This window comes from Antechinus flavipes, chromosome 1, assembly GCF_016432865.1.
Source record: "Antechinus flavipes isolate AdamAnt ecotype Samford, QLD, Australia chromosome 1, AdamAnt_v2, whole genome shotgun sequence".
In the NCBI taxonomy this organism is placed as follows: Eukaryota; Metazoa; Chordata; class Mammalia; order Dasyuromorphia; family Dasyuridae; genus Antechinus; species Antechinus flavipes.
The window spans coordinates 186,905,494-186,931,185 of record NC_067398.1 but is presented as its reverse complement, the minus strand read 5'-3'; the positions used below and the strand labels follow the sequence as shown (position 1 = coordinate 186,931,185).

The window sequence follows — 25,692 nt, the reverse complement described above, 5'->3', positions numbered from 1 at the left end:
GAGAGGAGCGAGGCAAGGGAGGCAGAAAAATTTGACACACACAAGTCTTACAAAAATAAATGTTGAAAACTGTCTTTACATATATTTGGAAAAATGAAATACTATTGAAGAAAAAACAACACAATGCAACTCAAAAAAAAAAAAAAGAAATATTTTGAAGTAGTGATGTTTATTTTAAGTTAAGAGTTTTTCTGCTTTCTATTACTCATTAAGTTCTGTACACAAAATCCAGATGATTTTCCTACTGTCAATTTTCCCTTTGTTTTTAGAAAAATTATAATCCATGCATTATGGAACATAATTAAAGAACCTTGAATTTTTGTTTGTACCCACATCCTAAATCTTACTTTCTATCTCATTCAGTTTTTATTTAGGTATGTGTCATAGCTAAACTTGATCCTAGAGAAGAATTGAGAAAATATACCTTTCTCCCTGTTGTAGACCAGCCATAATTCAGTTTAGTGGTTTCAGTTTGGAATTGGAATGAAATGTGCTAGCAGTTAACAAAAAGAAGTTTCCTTAGAATAGCATGGAAAGGATACTCAATAGGTACACAGCATTAATGCAATTGGATGCAACCTCTTTGCTTCTGCATTTGCTGAGGCAACTTACTGGTACCAAACCTGAAGGAAAAGCTCTTGATTCCTATTGCACTAGTTCCTGGGTCTCCAATAAGCTAAGTCAATTGCTAGAAATCCCGTTTCCTGGCCAGTTAAGTCTCAAGGTTAGTTTTAATACTTTCTAAGGACAAATTAGCCTAGTCTGTGGGGGATAGAGTCTAAGAAGAAGCTTATCCAGGCTGTATGTCAGGAAGTCTAGTAAATAATGCTCATACCACACTCCTCTTTTAGCATAGGTAGGGGAGTATGGAAGTAGAATATTACATATATTATTAGACATGGTTGACATGTTGTTTGATTTTGAAGAGCTACTTTTCTCCATCTTTCTTTATAAATGTTCTAAGGAATGGCTCTCTGAATAGGGATATATATAGGAAAAAAGTTGATACAAAAACAAATCACTAATGAAGATGATATTTTAAAAAATAGATCTGAGCTCAAATATAGCCTCTAACACTTAGTACTTATTAGCTGTGTGACCCTGCGCAAGTCACTTAACTCTGCCTCACAAAAACAAAAGCAAGAAAATTACGTGTTCCACTGATATTTTCCCTCCTCTCTCATTAGGAAGAATATTTCTTTGGAAAATGTTTTCAGGCCATGGAAGTAGATGCATTAAATTCTTCTCATCCTGTCTCCACACCAGTAGAGAATCCTGCTGAGATTCGTGAAATGTTTGATGATGTTTCTTATGTAAAGGTACAAAATCACTCTTGCCTTATGGTTTTGATTGTGTAGGTTTGTATGGAGATGTCTCTTATGAAAGTATGTGCAAAAGATAAATTGTTAACTTTATCTCATGAATATCTAATTAGCAGCATAAAGCTAGTTCTGTTCATAAGGGATAAGAGGGAGATAATTTCATAATCGAATTAGCATTTTCAGTATTATTTTGTATATAAGTTTTCCAGGATTGAATTGTGATATATAAAATACATAGAAACTCCACATTTCATATTAATATAATGATTAATTTTTTTGCTTTGTTGCCATTGTAATGTTCATATCCCATACCTATCTCCTTCTCTGCCAGTAGAATGTAAGTTTCTTGAGAGCAGGAACTATAATATTTTTATCTTTGCACACCTAGAATAGAACATGATGTCTTTCATGTAGTAAATACCTAGATGTGTTGATATTAAATGAATTGAAGCTTTTGGGGGAGGGAAAGGGGAAGGTGCAGTATCCCAAGGCTAGAAGGAATTGGCCTATAATCCTTTCATCCATATCAGAAATCAGAATTTATGAAATTTCTTTCCTTTGTCTCCCACCAAGGGCAGTTGGAATGAATAGTGCATTACTAAAGATGCCACAGATAAATACTTTTCCTGGAAAATGTGTTTAACTTATTGAATTTAACCATTTTAGCTTACTTAGCATTAATATTTACAGTAGTGATTTTAAATACTTAAAAAAATATCTGTGGCATGAACAATAAGAGCAAACAGATGAGATTTTTTTTTTATTTTCTTGACAGGGAGCTTGTATATTAAATATGCTAAAGGAATATCTTAATGCAGATGTATTCAGAGCTGGCATTGTGCAGTATCTCCGTAAATACAGTTATAAGAACACCAAAAATGAGGATCTGTGGAACAGTATGACAAATGTAAGTATCCTAGTCTAGAAGCAAAGCTGAGAATTGAAGGACCTGCTACCCCAAGCACCCCATTATGTTAACCATTATAAAAAAGAACCATATGTTCTACAGAAAGAAGAGTGAATTTGTGTTTTAAAAGTTTTTTTTTTTTTTTTTATCAGATTTGTCCCACAGGTGACATACAAAAGACAGGTGAATTTTGCTCAAGAAACCAACCTACCTCTTCAACCTCGGTAAGCACTTAAAACTTTCAGAAGAATAAGTCTCTGTCAGACTTCCTGAGCTAATTTTACCCACTGCTCTGACTCTAGGCAAGAATGAATGTAAATCAGAACTGAAAGATAATTTTTAAATCTTTTTTTCTGAAAAATTAAAGTAGACTCTACAATCGTCCTTGGAAATATATTTCATTCATATGATTTATTTTAACTTCATTCTTTGCAAAGGGATAACTATCTAATAATGTCAGTCTTTAGTGAGTCAGTACGACTGTCTTAGGGAAAAAAGGTAGTTCAGTGGATAGAGCATTGAGCTTGGAAGCAGAAAAATGAATTTTCCTGAGTTCAAATCTAGCCTTACACATTACTAGTTGTGTGACCTGGACAAATCACTTAACCCTGTTTGCCTCAGTTTCCTAATCTGTAGAATGAGCTGGATAAGGAAGTGGCAAACCACTTTACTATCTTTGCCAAGAAAACCCCACGTGGGATCATGAAGAGTTGTTCATGGCTAACTATATTGTGTTGTTCATCTTTTGTATTTAAAAAGGACAATGATATCATGAAAGATATATCTTAACTTGCTCATAATTGGATGTAGGTAAGAGAGCAGTAAAAGTGTAAGTGTAAAGTCTTGAATAACAACAACTACATGTATAAATAAATTACATTTATTAAATTTACATTAAATTTATACATGTAGTTGTTGTTATTCAAGACTTTACATGTAATTTATTTGGCTTTTAAAATATACAGAAATCACAAGCTTTTAAGAACTGCTTACATGGTAATTTCTGATTATCTGAAAACTTGTAAGTCCAGATTAGGTATTGCCAAAAGGTTCTTGATTTTTTTTTCTTTCTTCCACTGTATTTTTCTCCCCCCCAAAAAAATTTTTTTAGTATATTCCTGTAATGATCATATTATTATTATTAATAGCTCATATATAAGCAGTTGGAGGGATCCTTCATTTTTTCTTTTGACCCCTATACCAGCCCTCATAAAGGTAATATAAAAGGATTATTAACTCCATTATTGTATATGAGGCAATCAAGGCTCAAAAAATAACTTGTTCAAAGTCCACAAAAATATCAGAGTAAGTCTCAGAAAAGGATTGAATTTAGGACCCTTCCCACTAGTCTTCACCAGATTTCTCTGGTTTGCAGGAACTATTTCCAGTTGTATGCTTTCTACTGAATAAATGTTCTTTGAAAGCTTTTTCAGCATTAACAACATAAGTTCTTGTGAGTTTGTTATAGTTTGGAAGTATATAATCCTAGCTCATTTATATATATATATATATATATATATATATATATATATATATATATATATATATATATATATATATATATATATATATTTTACTGTTGCTCTAAGAGAGACTACAAATTCCAGATTTCCTACTACCTTCCATGTATTGATTTTAACACTATTATGGAAGTTTTGCAGACCAAACTGGTTTCTTTTTCTCATTGACCATGGCCATCAACCAATAGTCATTCCCTTTGAATATCATTTAATCTTCACTGATCTTTCTTTAGAGTTGAATTCAAGAGAATGATCTGTCTGTTTATAATTGAATAGCACTGGAGCCAAGAAGTTGTCGATGTGAAAGCCATGATGAACACATGGACACTACAGAAAGGGTTTCCACTGATCACTGTCACCATGAGAGGAAAGAATGTTCATATAAAGCAAGAACTCTATAGGAAGGGAGTCAATCACTCTGTGGAAACTGGGTAATGTTTGTTAAATGTAACATTTCATTGTTGGTGTAATGTCCAAGTCAAACACACAATCTTTGACTTGAAAATGAAATTTCTCTCCCTCTGGCAATTTTTAAGGTATAATTAATTATTTTCATTACATTCTACATATTCTTTGAACTTCAGTAGCCTCAGCTAAAATGGTTCATACTGACATTGATGTTTGATAAGATGGAGGAAAAGACTATTTTATTTCATTTTTATATCCCTCAGAGCTTCGCATAGAGTCTGTGACCTAGTAAATAAGCTTAATGAATGCTTATTAATTGAATTGGATTGAGGATAACTTGAAGTCATTGTATGAATTTAGTTTGGATCCAGGCAATTGCCACTAAATTATAATGGTCCATTTTGAAGAGATGAGAGCTCAAGAAAGGGAAATTCACTTTTGAGCATTGATTTAGTTTAATTTCTGATATTCTGTGAAAATGTGGTCAAGTTTATAGTACTCTTTTTGCCAAACGAGTTCTTCCTGGGATTTCATTATAAAAAAATATAATACATTTTGGTTGACATCACATTGAGCCTTCTTCTCTAACTCCTCCTCCTCTTTTTCTTTGTGTCTTTCTTTTTCTCTCTGTGTGTCTGTCTCTTAGCTTGATAGCAAATGAATGGCTTACTAACTCATTAGCTAGTCAATTGAATACTCACTTTAGATCAATTTTTTCTTTGCTGGAATTGTTCATCATTAATGGATGGGGTTTTCTGATACTTCCAACGTAAATATTAGTCAATTATTGTTTACAACGTAGCAGACACTGTGCTAAGCTCTGAGGAACTCTGCTATATGCTCGACTATGTCAATAGCATTTTATGTTTTTGCCCATAACTGTTAACTATATTGATCCCTATTAAAACAACCAATAATTTCCTTTTTCTTCTAGGTACTTGTGGCATATTCCATTGTCATACATTACCAGCAAATCAGACAAAGTTGAAAAAGTTTTGCTGAGAACAAAAACAGGTAATTTGTTGTTGAAGTGACCAACCTAATTTTAATGAGAAGTCTTTTATAAATGTTCTGTGGAGTTAATTTTTCTTTTTAACAAATTAGTCTTATTTTAATGTTTTTTTTCTTTTAAAAATCCATTTTAATCAGATCTCTGGTCTTCCATTTAAAATGAGGAATTTGAGGTTAAAAAGCATGTGGCTGAAAAAAAAAGCTAAATTCCTGTCAGTGAAATCTTAAAAGCATTCCATGATATATTGATTTTAGTGGCAAGTTTTCTAGTGGAAATATCTGAAATCTTTGATTGCATTGCTGATATATCTTTTTATTTGTATGCTGAGAACAGGTTGCATTTTCTTCACAGGTTTCTTAAGTCTTAATACATAGTTGATTAGAGCCAGTACCAGATATTTCCCATTGAGCAGTTTTTTCTTGGTTTCAAAAATAATTATCTGTTGCAATTTATGTGTTGTCAGACCCACTCTGGATACCTTATACATTTTCTTCCATCAATTAAGATTGGTTCAATTGTGAAATAAAATGGATCCATAATTTATTTTTGCTTGTTGTAGATGTTATCATCCTCCCAGAAGAGGTAGAATGGATCAAATTCAACATAGGAATGTCTGGCTATTATATTGTACATTATGAGAATGATGGGTGGCAATCTCTGACTAGCCTTTTAAAAGAAAAGCACACGATGTTCAGCAGCAATGATCGAGCGAGTCTTATTAACAATGCATTTCAGCTTGTCAGGTAAATAATGCATGCAGTAAAAGTCTCCTTTCCAAAATCAAATGCTATTGTAATACTTAATATGCTTGGAGAATGGCTCCTCCAGGGACAAGGTACTTTGGAAGTACCAAATCTGCTCAAAACTATGGTTTATATTTCCCACCAATATGTTTATCATTATTAGTGATGTAAAGGACATAGTTTCTTCAAAGTAAAAATTGTTTAATGACCTACCATGCTAAAGAAAAGTAACTGTAAAATATTTTTCTCATTAATCTGGAGCACAAATGAATATTTTTTGGTGGAGAGATGGGGCAGAAACACATCCAGAGAGACACATATGTAGGGAATTCATGTGTCCAGAGCACAGAAGTGGAAGGTCAGCTTCAGCTCATGCTTCTAATATTGCAGGATCATCAATACCTTCTGGTGATGTCATCATTTTGTTCTTGCTTGGTCTAAATCCTTCTGTGTCTATCAAGTGTAGTCTCTGCCAAACACTTCTGCAAAGGATGAATTGTCTCTGCTGTCAGGCTCATTTCCACTATGTATATGGTGTTGATGGAGCTCCTTTCCATTTCTAGCTTTTGATTTTAGCTGCAATCCTTAGCCAAAGAACTGTCTTTCTCAGGAGAAGAGGAGAATTTGTTATTCTCTTTTTAAAGTCTTAAGGCTTTCAAAGCAGCAGTCTTTAACACCTACCCATTAGTCTAGGGGGTAGAACAAAGCTTTTTTTCACTCAAAAATTGGTCTGTTAAAATTTCAATTTTGACTAGAAGGGGTTTCTTATTTCCACAAAATGATACTTCTCCTCTCCCATCCCCTCACCATGTACCAAGTTTTATAGGACAGGCTGGTGCCTCTGGGCTCAAGTCTTTGGAGTACCATTTCTTAGTCACTGAGTCTGTCCTTTGAATACTTTAACTTTTATGGCCCTCTCCTCCCTCTATTTGTCTTTGAGGACCTTTGTGATTGCTTAGTTGTTGTTCAATCATATCTGGCTCTTTGTGACTTCATAGACCATAGTATGACAAACCCTTCTATTTTCTACTAGAGAGAAATAGACAATCCCTTTTATTCTCTTCTGTCTTTTTTTCCCCTGAGGCATTTGGGATTCAGTGACTTGCCCAGGGTCACACAGCTAGGAAGTGTTAAGTGTCTAAAACCAGATTTGAACTCAGGTCCCCCTGATGGTTGGTGCTCTATCCACAGCACCATCTAGCTGCCCTCTACATTTATTTTTAGTGAATATAATTTCCTAAATTAGAAGTATTTAGCTTTAAATATTTGTCCTTCCAGTGAATGGTCTGAATTAATTTCTTTAAGCCTTGACTGATTTGACCTTCTTGCTGTCCAAGGGATTCTCAAAAATCTTCTCTAGTATCAGTTTGAAAAAGTCAATTCTGCAATCTCAGCTTTCCTTATAGTACAATTCTCAAAGACATACAGAACTACTGTAAAAACTATAGCTCTGACTATATGAACTTTTGTCAAAAAAGGTGATATCTTTGCTTTTTCATATTCTGTCAAGATTTGCTGTAGCTTTCTTTCCCAGGAGCAACTATCTTTTAATTTCATGATAGCAGTCACACTCTATAGTGATCTTTGAACACAAGAATATCAAATATGAAACTATTTCCATTTCTTCTCCCTCTATTTGCCAAGAAGTAATGGGACCAATTACCGTTGTCTTAGGGTTTTTTAGTTTTGCTTTGTTTTTGTTTTTTAATGTTAAGCTTCAAGCAAGCTTTTTATACTTTCTTCTTTCTCCCTCATTAAGAGATTATTTCTCTCAGGTTAGCCATATTCCTGCTTAAAATTTTAAACATATATCCTATAAAACATTATATAATATACTAAATATATTTATAAATAAAATATGTCAATATAAATATTATAGATATATATTTTAATTATATAGATCTTATATTTTAACCTGTCCTTCTAGGCTTGACTTTGTCTTTGTATTTCTCCCATCATCTATATGGAAGAGTAAAGGGATTTTTGAAGTGTGTGTGTGTGTGTGTGTGTGTGTGTGTGTGTGTGTGAAACACACTAAATTCTCTCCCTTGCATTGTCTCTATTAGGTGAGATTTTAAGGAACAGAGAAACAGTCACATTTACCTTAAGCTGAATATAGGGCTTATTTACAAATATGCATAACAAGTCTACATACTTATCAAAGAAGAATAGGTAAAAGGGAAAGGGGAAGGAATAAGCATTTATATAGCATTTATTCTATGTCAGACACTGTGCTAAGTGATTTATAAATATCTTTTTTTTTATTCTTCTCACAACCCTGGGAAGTAGATGTTATTATTATCAAACTTGAGAAAATTGAGGCAGAGACCTAGTAAGTTGCCCAGTGTCACACAGCTAGAAAGTGTCAGATTTGTACTGAATTCTTCCTGACTCCAGATACCGTACTGTAGCCATTGTGCTCCCTACCCCTTCTAGACAAATGCCCTTCCAATTAGATCTTAGTCTAAATGGGGAAGAAATCAACTTTACTATTTCTGGTGGCCTACAGATGTTAGTATAGTTGCTTTTTAATGGAGGTAGGTGAAAGGAGCTGGATGTTCCAGTTTAGGTTGAATAAATCCCAGGTACCTTTGAAAACTCCAGTCATGAATAGATAAGTCTAAACACATGGCTTAGAAGAACTCTTTTGGAGTTACTGGCTGAATATTCATCAGTTATTCTAGCAGTTTTTTGTCTGTATATCTCTCCTTTCTTAGGTGAAGGGGCTCCATGAATATAATTCAAATGCCTCATGACGAAAAGAGGCAGCTTGGTTGCTAATAACTTGAAGTGCTTTTCCTTTTCCTAGTTCTTATAACAAACTAAGGTCATTTGTGCTTAACTTGATGCTTACGAATACAAAGTAGTTCAAAGGAAAAAAATAGGCATTTTAATCTTTGTCATTTGCACCCAAAGGTAAAATTGAAATATTTCCATATTTCACCAAAGCAAATGCCATAAGTTAAATATACAAAGTGATGAATTTGGGAGGCAGGAAAACCTGGGTTCACATGTTATCTCAGACATTTACTAGGTGTTTGACCTGGAAAACTTATTTAACCATTGTCAGTTTTCTCATCTTTAAAATGAAGGGTTTGGATCTTTTGAATCGTAACATCCTTTCTAACTCTAAATCTATGTTACAATATCTTGCTGATCAATATCTTCATAATCCCATAGTCTGATTCTCAGTTTTGTTCTTTTGGCCCCCAGTTTTTCAGGTTAGGTGTCATTCCCAGTCTTAGTAGATCAGATTACTTATAGAACCTAAGAGTTTGGTTTCCTTTTGTGGTCTTGGAAGGCTACAATCTGAATTACAACAACTAGAAATAGGCCAGAACAGCTCCTCTGGAGGTGAGGGACAAAGTGGAGTCTATTGATCAAATTATTTGCCTTGTGGTATTGTCTCACTGTGAGTATCCAAAAATGGGAATTTTGTAAGTTGATCCAATCCCTTTAGAAGGAAGAAGAGAATCCATTTACTTCAAGGATATTTGCTTTTGAAACCAGTTTTAGCTTTGGGGAGGACCAGATTTAAATCATGATTTATACATACACTTACCTGTTTCTTATCTCTGGGTCAGAATGATGGTTTTCTTGATTAGTCTTCCCAAGGAATTTATTGGAATTCTTGAGTTTTTAATTTCTAACCTAAATTTAATAGACTGATAGGAACTGACATGTATCTGTTTTGTCTTACCCATAAACTAAATTTGTATCTACACACCTTTAGAAATTTTCTTCAGAGTATAGATGTTCCAGAGAAGGAAAAGATTAGGGAAAAAAGTTACATAGAAGAATGGGGCCACAGATAAGCAGGAGAGTGTACTGGATTAAATTTAATATGTATCTAAGATTATAACTTCATATATTTTTTTATATATTGAAATGGTCATGTTTGTTCTTTTTTTTTTATCTTCACATTAAAGAAAACTAATTTAAAAAATGAAAGTGGTGGACTATTTGATCTAATGGTGATAAAGTTGTCTTTTGAAGCAGCAAACAGTTCCTAGAATTTTTATTGACAATCAACTTGTCTTTTGTTCAGCATTGGAAAATTATCCATTGAAAAAGCTTTGGACTTATCCCTATATCTGAAACATGAGACTGAAATTATGCCTGTGTTCCAAGGTTTGAATGAGCTGATTCCTTTGTATAAGTTAATGGAGAAAAGAGATATGGTTGATGTAGAAACTCAATTTAAGGTAATGACCTGAGATGCACTTATAGCTACATAGTTGTGGAATTTTTTTTAAGTTACCCCAAAATGTTCATTCTTACAAAGTTTAGAAAGTGTTTTGTCAACTAGAAAGCATTCTATAAATGTGAACTCCTATCATTAAGTCATAACCCAGTACCAAAGACTTCTGAGTCAAAATTAATTCAATGTCTTATCTGCTCCTATTATAATGTAGGCTCCACAATAAAGATAATGGCTCTCATACTTTTATATTGATATCCTCAGCATTTTGCATATAGTGCTCTGCACATATTACATACTTAATAAAGAATTTTAGAATTTATTCACTGATTGATACAATTATTGATTTAATCTTTAGGAACATTTATGGTATATTTATATTAAATGGTAAATATGATCCTGCTAGTCTTTAAAACTGATTCTCATAGGTCCATTTAAATTTTTTTCCCCAATACCTTTATTTCATTACATTTGTTTTGGTCAGCTCTTTTTTCTAGTTGCTCTAGAATTAAAGGAAATGCATCAAACTTTTCTCATCGAATGTTTTATGACTTTTTTCTAAAAGCTTATTAAAATATAAGCTTCCATTTTAATAGTTTTATCAGTTATTCTATTCAGATGGCAATATCATCATGATTTTAGGCATCTTTTGAGAAGATGAATTTGAAATATTTCTTTCTACTATTTTAGTAGTTAGTGTATCAACAAAAGTAGTATGAGACATTGAAAATTAGGCATGAATGAAACAACATAAAATCTATAGCAAGGGTCATCAAATTGGCATTTCTGAACATGTTTCCAAAAATTTTTGATAACTATTTCAATATGTTTGATGTCCCTTGTAGTCCTACAGATTTTATGTATATTGAAATATTGTTATGAGAAGGGGTCCTTGATACTAAAGTGGTTCATTTGGTAATAAGAAAAAGTAAGATTCTTAAGAGACAATAATGTTCATTCTTGATAGCATAAAACATTGAAGCTTTTCCTCTTTGTGATCTCCCTAGGCTTTTCTCATCAGGTTGCTTAAGAACCTCATCGATAAGCAAACATGGACAGATGATGGCTCAGTCTCACAGAGGATGCTGCGCAGCCAACTCCTTCTGTTTGCTTGTGTGAGAGGGTATCAACCTTGTGTTCAGAAGGCAGAAGACTATTTCAAGAAATGGAAAGAATCCAATGGAAATTTTAGGTCTCTTGTCATAGAAGTAATCCACTGATTTATCCCTCCTTCCCTTGCCATTTTGCTGGGCAAAATTTAAAACACGCACATACACACACATACATACATTCTCATACATACTTTGCACCCCAAACCTAGCTAAGCCTTCCCTTTTTTTTCAGATGGAAGGTTTTGCTTAGCTATCTTGTACTTCTTGAATCATCCAAATATAGTAAATGGGAGCATCTTCTCATATTAGTTAAATATCTCGTCCTTTGTCATTTGTAGTTTTTGACAGATTGTTTTCTTCATGAAGACTCCTGAGAGGCAAAGAAATTTGTGTTGGATATTTTGGTCATCTCAGCCAAGATAATAGCCTAATCTCTTATCTTGGGTTTATTTTGGGGTGCATAATTTCATTGATATGGGGAAAGGAGTTTGCTGATCATGGGTAATGAGCAGTGTTGGGAAACCAAGGGTTTGGGGGACAAACCTATTGCAAACATATGACCCATCTTCCCATCCTCCAGTTGGTTGACAGCATACTTCTATGAGTCAGTCCAATGCCCTACTCTTGGGTAAGACCATGACTCTCACTCTGGAGATCACAGCTCTAAGGTATTGTTATATTTTATCTGCACGAAGTGATGTTGAGGTCTTAACTCATATCCTTACTTCTGCCTGAAATAATATAAATTATAGAACCATATTTTTCTTTAATATCTTGCTTACTCTGGAAAATTTGGGAGACATACTATTTCCATATAACTTTTTGGTCATAGGATTATAGTATTAAGAAGAGTCTGAGAAGAGATAATTTAAACCATTTAAAATTCTTTGGCATCTTGTACAAACCATGAATTGGCAAAAGACAAAAATTCATTGTATTCATTCATTAAATACTTACTGATCACCTAATCTGCAAGTTATGATGTTTGGGCATGTCTTTTTGCAACACACATCAGAAAAAACGAAACAAAAAAGCAACCAAATAGGAGAATGAGAAAATTTCATCATCATTTAATTTGTCATTATTATATATTTATTATGTAATTAAATCTCTTATAAACTCTTATATACGGTCTTCTTTTTTTTGCAGTTTACCAAATGACGTGACCTCTGCAGTGTTTGCTGTTGGGGCACAGACCACAGAAGGCTGGGATTTTCTCTATAGGAAGTATCAGTTCTCTTTGTCCAGTACTGAGAAAAACAAAATTGAACTGGCCCTCTCTCTTAGCCATGATAAAGAAAAGCTTCAATGGTGAGCAATTTGCCCATTTGGGGGATGATACAGGAAATTAAATTAGATAAGGTAATGTTGTTTTAGCTTTGATTTTTTGGCTACTGCTTGCTTATTTAGTAGTGGACAACCATGTATCACATTGCACTATTTTTGAAAAATCCTTTATAGTATCAAATCCAAAGTGAAATGGAAAATATAATGACTAATATAAAATTCAGAGACATTAGATAGCACCCTCTCAACAATAAAACATTCTGATCTCCCAGTTTCAAAAGTTTTCCCATTCTAGTTCATCTTCCACTCAGTCATCCAATTGAACTTCCTAAACCATGTGCCGGTGTCACCTCCCCTATGACTATGTCAACTTTAGTGACTCCCTATTACCTCCAGGATCAAAGAGAAAACTCTTCGATTTACAAAGTTGTCTATATAACCTCCTTTCCTATCTTTCCAGTCCTTTTATTTCCTCTCCACCTTCCATTCCCCCACATACTTATTAATTTTGGGACATGGACTTCTTTATTTTTTTGTTAAACATGACTCTTCATTTCTCAAATCTAATCATTTTCACTGGCTGTTTCCCTTGCCTCAAACTCCTTTCTCGTCTCCATCTCTTGGCTTCCTTGAAGTCTCAGCCAAAGTCTTATTTTCTACAATAGGCCTTTGCCACTCCATCTCAAAACTAGAGTCTTTCTCCTCTTATTATTTTTATAGGTTTAATTTTTTAAGTGTCTTGTTTGCACAAAGTTGATTGTATATTGTCTCCCTTATTAAACTGTAAGCTTTGTGAGTGCAAATATTATTTCGCCTTTCTATCTTTAGTACTATTAGGAATATAGATGCTTAAGTGATGCTAGTTGACTAATTAATAACCAGATAATCTCTCTTCCCCTTCCTTGTATTTGTGAACATTGCCAATCCATTTGTGAAGATTGGGCATCCGCCACATAAATTAATACCAACCTATGTATTCTTTATGACTCAATAACACTAGATTTATTCCTCAGACTGTTTCATGGATATCAGCCATAGCTGTTTTATAACAAAAGCACCACTCGCATTTATTCTTATTCTTTTTTAGGTTACTGGAGCAGAGTTTTGAAGGGAATATAATAAAAACTCAGGAGTTTCCAACTATTCTTAATTATGTTGCCAAAAATCCAAAGGGTTATCTCTTGGCTTGGAAATTTTTGAAAGAAAATTGGAATAGAATCATAGAGAAGTAAGTAGCTCTGCCATAATTTGTAAATTTTTAAAAACTTTATTCTACTTTCAGTTTCTTAATTTCAAAATAACATCATTCTTAGGGAAGTCTGGGTTAGAGAAAACGAGGGAACTAAAATCTCTTGAAAATATGAAATCCTAATGTCACAAGGCCTCCACTGAATCCATGCTAATCTCCTTTTTCTGAATTTCTCTAGCACACACTGTGCATCCCACTTCCTTTTATACTTAATCATAGACTGCCTAGTTTTGTCATGTAGCCACTTCATATACGTGTCTTGGGCTTCAAATGGATTTTAAGCTCCTGAAGGCAGGAACCATATTTTATATATTTTTTTAACTTTTTTCTAGGTTGAACTCTGGGCTAGCAACTCAATAAGTATTTGTTAAATGAAAATTTCAAAGTGTATCTTGTTAATTGATGTTTCTAGGTTTGAACTTGGCTCAAGTACTGTAAGCTACATGGTGATGGGAACCACAAATCAATACTCTACAAGAGAGCAATATGAAGAGGTAATGTTTTCTTAACTAAACTTCTAGTGTCAGAAATTATCTACCCAAAACAAGGTAGATTAAAACATTTAAGGAACTGGACATAGGTGAGATTTGTAGATATTACAGTCCTTTTAACATTGCCATATCAAAGTGAATTTAGACCTATACCCATGACTGTATATGTGTATTCAGGGATTGGAAGCTTTCAGCTTGCAAGAAACTCCTTGTCAATCCCTTCATTTTATGATCAGGAAATGGAGGCTTAGAGAGGTTGTGACTTAGTTATAGAACTAGATAATAGGTCAGGATCTATGTCTCTTGACTTTCAGGAGAATGCTTTTCTCACTGAATCTTGTTATACACCGTATTCCACAGGGTATTTATATAATATGCATTTCTATGCCAACATAAAAAACCTGAATTTGTATGAATGAAAAATTATTTTTTCCTTTTAAGATGAGGGAAGAGGGGAAAGAAAGAGAGAGAGAGAGAGAGAGAGAGAGAGAGAGAGAGAGAGAGAGAGAGACAGAGACAGAGACAGAGACAGGGAGACAGAGAGATAGAGAAAGAAAGTGCCATATAGCAAATAAACATACTCTTGGCTAAACTGGAACTAAAATCTGGTAAATAGAGATTTTTTTTGTCTGGATGAGCAACTGCATAAGAAAAAAAAATGATCTCAAGAAACCTTCCCTATTTTGGGTAACCCAAGTTAAAGTTCATATGTATATTACTTTGACCACAGGCATGGCTCTCATGTGAAACTTTTGCCAATGCTGGTTTTTAGCTTAGATACGTTTTTCTCTGGCAATCCTTTTAGGTCTTTTTCATCTCTAAAAAATGTAAATTTTTAATTGTGTGAGTGTAATGTTAAAATGAATATAAAAAAATTGAAAAAGTTACTTTTTTATTTTTCCTCAAAAGGTGGAAGAATTCTTCAGCTCCCTGAAGGAAAATGGTTCCCAGCTTCGTTCTGTCCAGCAAACACTTGAAACGATTAAAGAAAACATACGCTGGATGAATCAGAATTTTGAGAAAATCAGAGTGTGGTTACAAAAAAGTGTCACCTCATTGTAACTTTTCATGTTCTTGTGATCTACTGTAATTATGAGAATTTGTAATAAAGGTGAAATTAATAAGGGGAAAAAAGCTTTTTTTGCTGCACAATTCTAGAATCTAAAAAAATATGGTTTCTAGCTCAACTGCTCTCATTTTTCTATCCCCATGACCAGCTATTCCTTTCTCTCAGTAGGCTTGATAGATATTTTTATAGATGCCAATTCAGTATCAGTCACATACCAGAATGTACATGGTGCTTGGGTGTTACTCATCTGAATCCAAGACCTAATGCTGCCTACTGTGCATTAAGACTGGTTTCTTTAACAGCTACCTACCTCACAGGGTTTTAAGAAAGATATTTATAAATCTTATGTCCCTACACAAATCTGAATTAATGTGTATGAAGCATGTCTTTTATAGTTTTTTTCTCCTTTAGAAAGAAAAAGAGGAATATTCTAATGATTATTGTGAAACTAGTAGGGACTAGAACAAGTATGCTCCAAGATTAAAATGTTAAGTTTTTTATTAAAAAAAAAAAAAAAAAAGAGTTTCTATTGAAGTTTAGCACAGGGGTTCTTCCCTGAGGTCTATGGACTCCCAGGAGTAAAGTTCTTGAATTTAGATAGGAATACACACATACACACACAATGTATATAAACATACATACTATTTATGGATTTTAAAACATCATTCTGAGAAGAGGTCGATGGCACTAAAGGGCTATTGCTAGGTGATATGGAAGGAAGAAGCATAAATTATAATTACTTTAGCTTGACCATAAGAGCTGAAATAATCATGAATTTTTTTTTTAATTCCAATGAAGAACAATTAAGTAATAGGATATTAACTAGGGCAGCTAGGTGGTACAGTAGATAGAATATCAGCCCTGAAGTCAGGAGGATCTGAGTTCAAATCTGACCTCAGACACTAACTTCCAAGCTGTGTGACCCTGGGCAAGTCACTTAACCCCAATTGCCTCAAAAAAAAAAGATATTAATGTACTATCATTGAAGCTAAAATGTTAAAATACTGCAAGATGATTGAAACAAAGCACATAAACATATGAGTCTAAATGAGAATCTTTGTAGTTTATCAATTAAAAAAAATTCCTAGGATTTTGTGTTAAAACATATTAGACTGCTTAATATATTGGAATAATGATATTTCCAATAGAGAAAGTACTTGAGATATGCTAACTTAAGAGTATCAATAATACTTTTCTAGATAATAGTTTATAGAATCACATTTTCTGTTATTTGAGAAATTTAACATCAGCTATACTTTTCAGGTTTTATTTCTTTTTGGCCCATCAGTTAAAGTTGTGACTTGTCCCAAATCACACAGCTAGTGAGTTGTGTCTGAAGCTGCCTTTGAATGAAGGTCCTTCTGACTCCAGAGCTGCTGACCTATCCTCTGTGCCATCTAGCTGTCCCCTAATTTTTTTTTATTTTAATGAAACATGGTGATTTTTAAATGTTGGACATTAGCTTTTATCTCCTGGTGGAAAAATCTTATTTTTAAACTGACATAACATTCCCAAATCAAAGTGGTTACCTTTTTATTTTTTCCATAAATGAATTGTCATTTTTTTTTCTTTTGTCCCAGTGTACCTAACAACAACAACTTTCTCTCTCAATCATGGAATATGTTCAGAACCTAAAACCTATTAAAAACTTTACTACCAGGATGTATACAAGTATACAAATAGTACTCATTCCATGGGGCTTATCTGCCATCAGAAGCTTTGGTAGTTGTCATCTTTCATTTTTAAAATATCTATGATTTCTTCAAGAAAGTCAGTGTCTCAGAGGTTTGTCTTTATAGATAAAATTTCTAAGTGTAGTGTTTGGGGATATTACATTCTATAAAAACAAAATTTTTTAAGTTTGGTCTATGTGATATGAACCTAGCATTTCTTCCCCTCATTCAGTATCAGGAATTCAAAATTTTATAGATCAGATGAAGTAACTGTTAATACTCAGCTATATGTTCAGTGCCATGTTCATATACTTTTTTACCTTCAAAATATTTTATTAGTCATTTACATCTCCAGAACAGTGGTTCTCAGACTTTTTGCAATGGTACAATCCTAAACAAAACTTTGGAATAGCCCATGCAGTCAAGCTTTCTAAAATTATTTTTAATGCTCAATATCGTTCATCAAACTCAATCCAACCCAACCCTCCACCTCAGGGTACTTCATGGTTCCTTGGAATGAAAAAATTGTTCTAAAGCATCAGAGCTTGACTCAAATTGTAGGGAGATAAAACATCACCTTTGTGTGTGTGTGTGTGTGTGTGTGTGTGTTTAAGCAGCAAAATTACTTTTGTCCTTACTTGGTAAACTTAATTTTCATAAAGTTGGTACAGTGCAGAGACTAACATTTTAATATTGCTTTAACATTTATATTCAAGTCTTATATATCAGACACCTGCACTCATCTTTAATGACATGCAGAACTGAATACAAAAACAAAAATGAATTGCTGAAGGCACAGATGCATTCCAAAAACTTATTTTTGTCCGTCTTTGGCATCAAGTCTTTTCCTGTTCAGGGTCTCAGGATCAGGCCACATTCTGTTCTGTTATGATCTTCCCACCTGAGCCTTATGAAGTATGCTTCATGTTCACATGCAAGCCCAGGAAGACCTTTTGGGGAAAGGGGAGAAGAACTGAAGGAAAAAAAGTCACATGATGTACTCTGCTTCCTGCTTTGTAGAAAAAGCACTAGTCAGGATTTTTATTGCCCTTTTATTATCCGCAACCATGGTCGTTGCTGATGTCTGCACCTTACACAAAATATTCCATATTCTTAATTGTTCTTATTTGTCAATCACCCAAGGAAATGTCTAGTACCACCTACGAGTCAAGGGGCAAAGGGCAAAGGGTTGCAATCAGAACATTCTAGAACTCTGAAAGCATTTCTAATGTTTTAAAAAAATACTGGAAACCGGAAGAAACCTGCTAAAATTGAGAGGCACTGTGTGTAGAATATGTGCAAAAGTTTGCAGACTTTTTTTTGGTTGCCATAAGTAACTTTATGAAATATATTTCTTAAAAATATAAAGGATCCTTTTCATCCCAAATGAAGAAAATTAAAAAAAAAGTTTTTCAATACAATAATACAGGCAACCAAGCCATATCCCAGTCATTTTCTGGAAAAGAACATGAAACTAAAATTTTCAGAATGTCAAAAGACTCCACAGATACCACTATACAAAAGCCACCCTGAATAATTCTGCTGCAAGAGTCTTTGGTTTGCTTGAAGTCACCATCCACCATTTGAATTAAGATTTTTGTAGCATGTGCGGATAGTCTAAAAAAGTCAAAGAAAAGAAAATCATTGAAACATTTGATATATAAATCTTCCTTCCCCCAAAAGGTATCATAAATGTACTATTTTTCAAGAGAATACATGGCACAGAGTAAGAAAAAACTTATCTAATCTTGGATAGTCGTGTGTTGGGATGGACAACTAAAGGTGAACAATCAAAAAACAAGCCACATCTCACAGAGTCATCAAGAAATTAAGTAGTTGGCCAAAAGTATTTGACCCATAAAATTTTTATGGTTTGCAAGATTTTTAATAGTTCTGAACACATACTACTACTCTCTAGCTATCATTTCCTTCAAACTGCTCTTTGTAAGCATCAATAAATTAAGAGTAACATTCTCTCTGCATACAATCTCCTCTCCCATCATGCCTCATTCCCCTCCAATCTCTGAAAAAAATAAAAAGAAATAAAAATGGTATACAGGGAATCTGATAATTTGTCTGTTGGCTACCAAATTTTCATTAGATTCATCCTGATTTCTTTCTAGATCAGTCACCATGACAGAAACTGTATATATATTTTACGGAATAGAATATAGATTTGGCTTTCTAGGATAGGTTAGCTATCCTAAGGCAAAAACTTTCAAGATTCCTTCATGTTTTCTGATTCTAATTCTAGGTGACTGAACACATGACTATTCTGAGAACCCACTACTTTATTTCTCAAGTCTTAAAAGTATTTTGCTCAGTTGTTTCATCCGTGTCTGATTTTTTGTGACCCCATTTGGAGTCTTCTTGGCAAGGATATTGGAATGGTTTACCATTTCCTTCTCCAGCATATTTTACAGGTGAGGAAAATGAGGCAAACCCAGATTAAATGACTTGCTCAAGGCCATATGGCTATAAATGTCTGAGGCCAGATTTGAACTCAGGAAGATGAGTCTTCTTGACTCTAAGCTCAACATTCTATCCACTGCACATAAAAAGTATAAGTAGTCAAATCTTCTTCTCAAGTGCTGGTTTTCCTATTCTCTTGTATTTTGATTTTTGTTGTTGTTGTTGTGTAGACCTATGATTTCATCAGCTTACTCTGTCCACTGAAACATTGTCTCAGTGGTTAAAAAACTTGTTGAGAGTAACCCTCTAAGTATTTATAAAGTTCTAGGCTTGAACTCAGGTCTTTTTAATCCTGAGATTGGACTACTATTCATCACATGCTGTTCACCTCCCTACTGCTGTTGGTTGGAATAGTAATTCCTTCACTTACTCACTAGCATTTAAATTTTGAAAATTTAAGCACATCAAGTTTCTACCTGCAGATTTAGATTTTCTTTAATAACCTGGCATGAGATTTTAATATGTCCCATGTATGAGATTAATATATTTAATATTCTTGTAACAGAATTCTCCAATGTTGAGGTGCTTTTTGGAAAATGACTATGTATTTCATGCAAGAAGTATCCAAAAATATAGTAAGTATATCAGATGTGATTTTCAGAGAGTTAGAAAATATGGCGTGTACTTGGTTACAGCTGTGTTAATTTAAAAGGTATACTTCCAAACCTTACCCAGTAGCTTCAGTAGTCTGAACTTTTAACTTGTTTTTTCTCCATCAGCTTTTGACCTGGAAGATTTCTCTTTTGTCTGAATGGAAAAGCAAAATTATTAATAGGAATTCTCCATTTTCTATCCAATAGTTATTCTGTCCCATGAAACAACAGAAATGAAGTCTTCCTTCTCTCATAAAAAAGCCTTTCAGGTTATTTGAAGACATTGCCACAAAAATATCATAACCTGCCTTGTCACAGGTCTCATGAAATAAAAATATTTTGTAGTATTCTCCTATCTTTCATTCTATGACCCCTATCAAAAACAAAGTTCCAAAAAGTTATTTGCACGAGATTCCAACATAAATAAGATCTAGGGCACATTTCAGTTATTAAATATTTATTGCCTTTGACCTAAATCCACCATGAAGCAAAATGCTTAAAGAAAGACTTGAGTAAAAAAGAATTTTCAAAAGGCAACTATTTAAGGAGTCAAGGAGGGGGATCCATTATAGTTCTAAAGCACTGAGTCAGTTTTCTTTAGAAATTAACTCCAAAAATAAATTTCTTAACAAGAAGGAAATTTATCTAACATTAAGACATATAGCATTAATTTTTTAAGTGGCAAAAAGCATCTTAATTGTTAGGCCAATCTTTGTGCTTATTTCTTACCTTGCTTTTTCCACCATTCTTAGCAGATTTGCTGGAAACATCCTTTTCATCCTTTTTCTAGGAGAAAAAAAGCAAATATTATTTAGTCATTATTATTAACAGCCTTTTAAGAAATAACTGCTGTCCTCAAATTAATTCAAATTATTCTGTTCTGCAATATTACAAATCCCATTTTAATTATAAATAAGGGAATAATTCAGTATCTATGGATATCATTCTTTTAAACCTTATAAGGAGATTTCTTTATAAAGAAGGCTCAATTTAGGCAGAAAGTTTTGGGAAATGTTGTGAGATGGATCACGAAATCATGATTCATTTAGAACTAATGCTTGTCAAAGTAGGGCTTCTATTTGGATTGATTTTTAGGTGTTAATATGGAAAAAAAACCAGAGATTATGGTATTAAGAAAAAAAAATTATAACAATAAAATAATCAAAGAAGTACGGTAGCTTCTAAAGAGAGAAATGAAGAACATTCAAATGGAGAAAATACTATTATGAGGAATTTCCTAGGATAAGAAACAGAATGCACAGTAGTTGATCAATTAAATCTATCTTATTTAGGAAGAATTAGAAGTTCTAGACTGACAGTTAAGTTTAGTAACAGCTAGGTAGGGAGTGGAGAAGGTAGGAAATTGAAATTTAGTGATCATTCAAAAAAAAAAAAAAAGAAAAGAAAAAAGGGCACATTTTCAAACTTCCCTTTCTACATAAAATGCCAGGTAGCAATGTAGTGGAATATAGAAAATTCAGGACTGGTAAAAAGTTGTGTTTTAGATGGAGCTCTGCTACTGACTTTTGTTTGATTCCAACACTTGATGCAGCATCTGGAATGAAGAAGGTGCTTAATAAATGTTTACTGACTAATAATTAAAATAGCAGGGAACATGGTGCAAAGGATAGAGTACTGGGTCTAGAGTAAGGTGGACTCTTTTTCCTCAAATCTGGTCTCAGACACTTAACCAACTGTATGATCCTGTCTCAGTTTCCTTATGTGTAAAATGACCTGGAGAAGGAAATGGAAAATCACTCAAGTCTCTTTGGGGTCACAAAGAGTTGAATGTGACTGAAATAACTAAATAAAACAAAAACTTCCACTGACAGGCTCTATCTCCTTAGATGAGCCACTTTAAAATATTATGGATACTAATGAAACTCTTGTGCTATCTTTTATTCCTCACTCTCACCACATGACTCCATGATATAGATGATTTGAAAATTGGGAGGAAAAAAATTACTCACCTTTGCCAATTTCTGTGGCCCTTCTGGAGATGGCTTTTGGGAATATTTGTCAAATCCTTCTGAGAGTGTATCAATGGGATCCTTATCATCTGCAGAATTCTGAAATGGAAACGTCTATTAGTAAAGAAATATAAAGTGTAAAGATCACTTTATAATCACAAGAAATAATGAAATCCTTAAAACAAATCTGCTATTGTTGATCATGTTTTAAAGTTTTTCTCAATGAGAATGCTGAACTAGATGTTAACACATGATTGTCCCTGCCAGCTTCTTTTCTTCTTCATTTTATTTATTTTATTTTAAGTATCACATCTAAACATAAGATGAAGCACATTAATCCCCCAATTACAGTTAGATTTAAATTTAATAGAGAAATAAAATACTATGGTTTTTACCTTGGGCTCCTTGGGTGGTGGCTTTTCTGGATTATCCTTAAAAACAAGACATCACATACATTCTCACATATAGTCAAATTAGAAAAGACTCAACAACATTGGAGAAATGATGGACAGAAACAGCTACACCCAAAGAAGGAATACTGGGAAATGAATGTGAACTATTTGCATTTTTGATTTTCTTCCCGGGTTATTTTTACCTTCTGAATCCAATTCTCCCTGTGCAACAAGAGAACTGTTTGGTTCTGCAAATATGTATTGTATCTAGGATATACTGCAACATGTTTAGCATATATAGGACTGCTTGCCATCCTGGGGGGGGGGAGGAGGGAGGGAGGGGGAAAAAACGAAACATAAGTGATTGCAAGGGATAATGTCGTGTAGAAATTATCCTGGCATGGATTCTGTCAATGCGAAATTATTATTAAATAAAATAAAATTTATTATAAAAAAAAAAAAAAAAAAAAAAAAAAAGAAAAGACTCAACAATTGAAAAATGCAAAAAACAAAATTAGAAAACAGCAACAGTTGAAGAATGTTAAAAAAAAAAAATCTAGAGTCAACAATCCCAAAAATATTATCCCAACGACACGGAATCCAGATTAAAAACAACTCATTTCTTTATCTCCTACTCTCTTTGTCATCCCTGATTAAAATATGGAAATAGTAAAGTAATTATCACCTTGATATGCCTAGAGAAAGTGTGAAAAATGTTTCTAGGACTATAAAAATGAAATATTGTGAAAAATGTTTCTGGGACTATAAAATGAAATTTTTTTTTTTTCTTATTTGGCTTTCTCTGGCATGAATGTGGTTTTGCAATTCTGCATGAAATATTCCAGAAATCAGCTAAATAACAACAATAAAATGATATTAAAAGCCACAAAAGATAAAATCAGAAAATTTAAAATCACATATTCACACAGACTAAGTTACTGTGATCAGTAAGAGATATGTTAAAAACTCTATGAACAAGGTCAGGGTTTGCTTGTTAAGTGCATTGAATCATATTTACCAAGAGTACCAGCAATAACCACACAGGGGCATCAAAGAATAGGTTTTCCATCAGTGCCTTAAGGAACACTGAACCTGTGCTTGAGTATGCCAAAGCCTAATGGAATAGAATAGCCACCGGTTCTGTTTGTCTCACTGGGCCTCAAATGCATAGCAGATGGGAGTATTTTTTATATTTAGCCATGTTAGTATTCTGCCTGGAAGAGGACAGAGTGCTTTAAAATTAAAGTTAGAAGTACAGTCCATTTAGAAGTTGGGGCAAGAGGGAGGGAAAGGAAGCCAGTCTTTGAATGTGTCTCACTGTCTGTCTTGACAGCTTGACTAAAGCTGACTAGTGTAGCAGACTTATCAAGAATAGCCATAGAGAAGTGGCTTACCTTAAATCTGTATATATATATATATTTCAAAAGCACCTACCTCTCTTATACTTGAAGTTTGGATAAAAATATGAAAATCATATACTAAATGTATTATTTTATATTATGTGGATCTAGAGGGACCATTTACCTGGTTATCGTTATCAAGAAGATGGCTGTATTCAGGGGGTATGGTGTCATCTCTTTCTCCCAGCTTATCTCTATGTTCAATTTTAGTTTTTTCCTAGAAACATTGGACAAAAAGGAAAATCATAATCAATATTTATTTCTTTTCTTTTCATTGAAGGCAACCTGAGTTTCTTAGCATTTATCGTATTTTGGTAAGACGGGGACAAAAGGCTTGTTTTTCATTGATTTAATCAACTAAAGACAATATCTTTTTTTCTCAATAGTATTTTATTTTCCCAAATATATAGAAAGATAGTTTTCAACATTCATTTTTGTAAGATTTTGTATTACAAATTTTTCTTCCCCTTTTTCTTACTTCTCTCCCCAATACAGCAAGCAATCTGTAGAGATTTTACACATACAATTCTTTTAAAAATATTTCCATATTTGTCATGTGCAAGAAAAATCAGGCCACTGGGAAAAAACCACAAAAAAAAGCAAACAAACAAAAATGAAGATATCTTTAATCTACCATAGATAAAAATGTAAAACATTATACATGGATTTCCTATTTGCATTTGAAAATATTTATTATACATCTACTACATGTATGACACTGAGCTTCAGTCGGGGGTATTCTGTACATTCAACTCACTTGTAATTTCATAAGGGAGACAAGAAATGGGCACAAATGAATTTCAAGAGAAACAAATGATGAAATATGACCTTTTGCAATTATGATTAGAAAGGAAACTTAGGGTTAAAAAAACCCTCACTTCTCAAATCAAAATTTGAGCATTTGAATAATTCTGATATCTGTCACTTTAATTAAAGTCCAAGAGCTAACGTTCTTAATAGATCACAAAAGAATGATGCAATGTCTTGGTTCTGGATTCGCCCCAACTAGTTAGGTGGTGATTCCCTCCTGGCATTCAGGCCATTTTCCCTTCTTCAAGGAGTCTCATAATCTTGCTCTTTGCCGGAACCTTAGATCTTCTACGTGGGGAACTTTTAACCACTGGTTCTCCACACAGTTCCAGTGACTTAGACCTCCACTCCTGGTCACCCACAGAAGGAATGACTCCAACGCAGAACTCAGATTTCTTTCTCTGGTCATGCCCTGCTTTCTCCCTCCCTCCCATACCCCTTCCTTACCCTCAGAACGCCTCTGGTTACTCTACCCTTCCTCATTCTCCCAAGTCCTGCTTTACCCTAGTTTTCTTCCCTTCCCAATCTTAATCCAGTAACAAGGAAGCCCAAATACACCAGTATCTAAACCTTGAACTTCTCTTCTCTGATTAGGGCTACTCGTGCCCTCACTAGGCCCAACCTAGGCTGCCTCTCACCAGAGTTTTTCTCACATGCTACTGAGCAGTGCTGACTGGGGCTGCATCACAGCTGATATTGTTTGATCTTAACTGGGCTCTCCCTATTGCATGGCCCTCAGCTGTCCAAGTGATATTCCTAAGAGGCAGGTCTGACTGTGGCGCTCCCTACCACTTCTGGGATCAAAGATAAAACCTCCTTTTTGGTGTTAAAATTTTTTTATAACCTGCCACCTCCCCATCTTTCCAATCTTCTTACACCTTATACCACCCATGTGCTCTGAAATCCAGTGACACTAACCTCGTTGGTGCTGTTCCTTGAAAAGACACTCCATGTCCCAATTCTGGGCACTTTCTCTGGTTGTCCCCCATGCTCTTTCGTCTCATTTCTACCTCCTGACTTCTATGGCTTCCTTTAAATCCCAGCCCCCTTTTCCAGAGGAA

At 33.9% G+C, this 25,692-nt stretch overlaps 2 protein-coding genes across 2 annotated transcripts in view; one reads left to right on the top strand and one right to left on the bottom strand.

Moving 5' to 3' along the window:
• ERAP1 (endoplasmic reticulum aminopeptidase 1) overlaps positions 1-15,386 on the top strand; it is a 40,019-nt gene extending 24,633 nt beyond the window's left edge. Inside the window, exons 8-19 of the mRNA XM_051994077.1 lie at positions 1,188-1,319; positions 2,098-2,229; positions 2,382-2,453; positions 4,026-4,180; positions 5,092-5,171; positions 5,729-5,912; positions 9,961-10,117; positions 11,121-11,305; positions 12,375-12,536; positions 13,600-13,740; positions 14,174-14,255; positions 15,162-15,386. Coding sequence (XP_051850037.1) covers positions 1,188-1,319; positions 2,098-2,229; positions 2,382-2,453; positions 4,026-4,180; positions 5,092-5,171; positions 5,729-5,912; positions 9,961-10,117; positions 11,121-11,305; positions 12,375-12,536; positions 13,600-13,740; positions 14,174-14,255; positions 15,162-15,314 — 1,635 coding nt within the window. The 3' untranslated portion in view covers positions 15,315-15,386. The remainder of the gene's footprint in view (positions 1-1,187; positions 1,320-2,097; positions 2,230-2,381; positions 2,454-4,025; positions 4,181-5,091; positions 5,172-5,728; positions 5,913-9,960; positions 10,118-11,120; positions 11,306-12,374; positions 12,537-13,599; positions 13,741-14,173; positions 14,256-15,161) is intronic.
• Positions 15,387-15,946: 560 nt separating this feature from the next.
• CAST (calpastatin) overlaps positions 15,947-25,692 on the bottom strand; it is a 137,945-nt gene continuing 128,199 nt past the window's right edge. Inside the window, exons 27-32 of the mRNA XM_051994099.1 lie at positions 23,946-24,038; positions 22,425-22,460; positions 22,030-22,128; positions 20,789-20,845; positions 20,138-20,213; positions 15,947-18,611 (exon numbers count right to left, since the gene is read on the bottom strand). Of these exons, the coding sequence (XP_051850059.1) occupies positions 20,163-20,213; positions 20,789-20,845; positions 22,030-22,128; positions 22,425-22,460; positions 23,946-24,038 (336 nt within the window). The 3' untranslated portion in view covers positions 15,947-18,611; positions 20,138-20,162. The remainder of the gene's footprint in view (positions 18,612-20,137; positions 20,214-20,788; positions 20,846-22,029; positions 22,129-22,424; positions 22,461-23,945; positions 24,039-25,692) is intronic.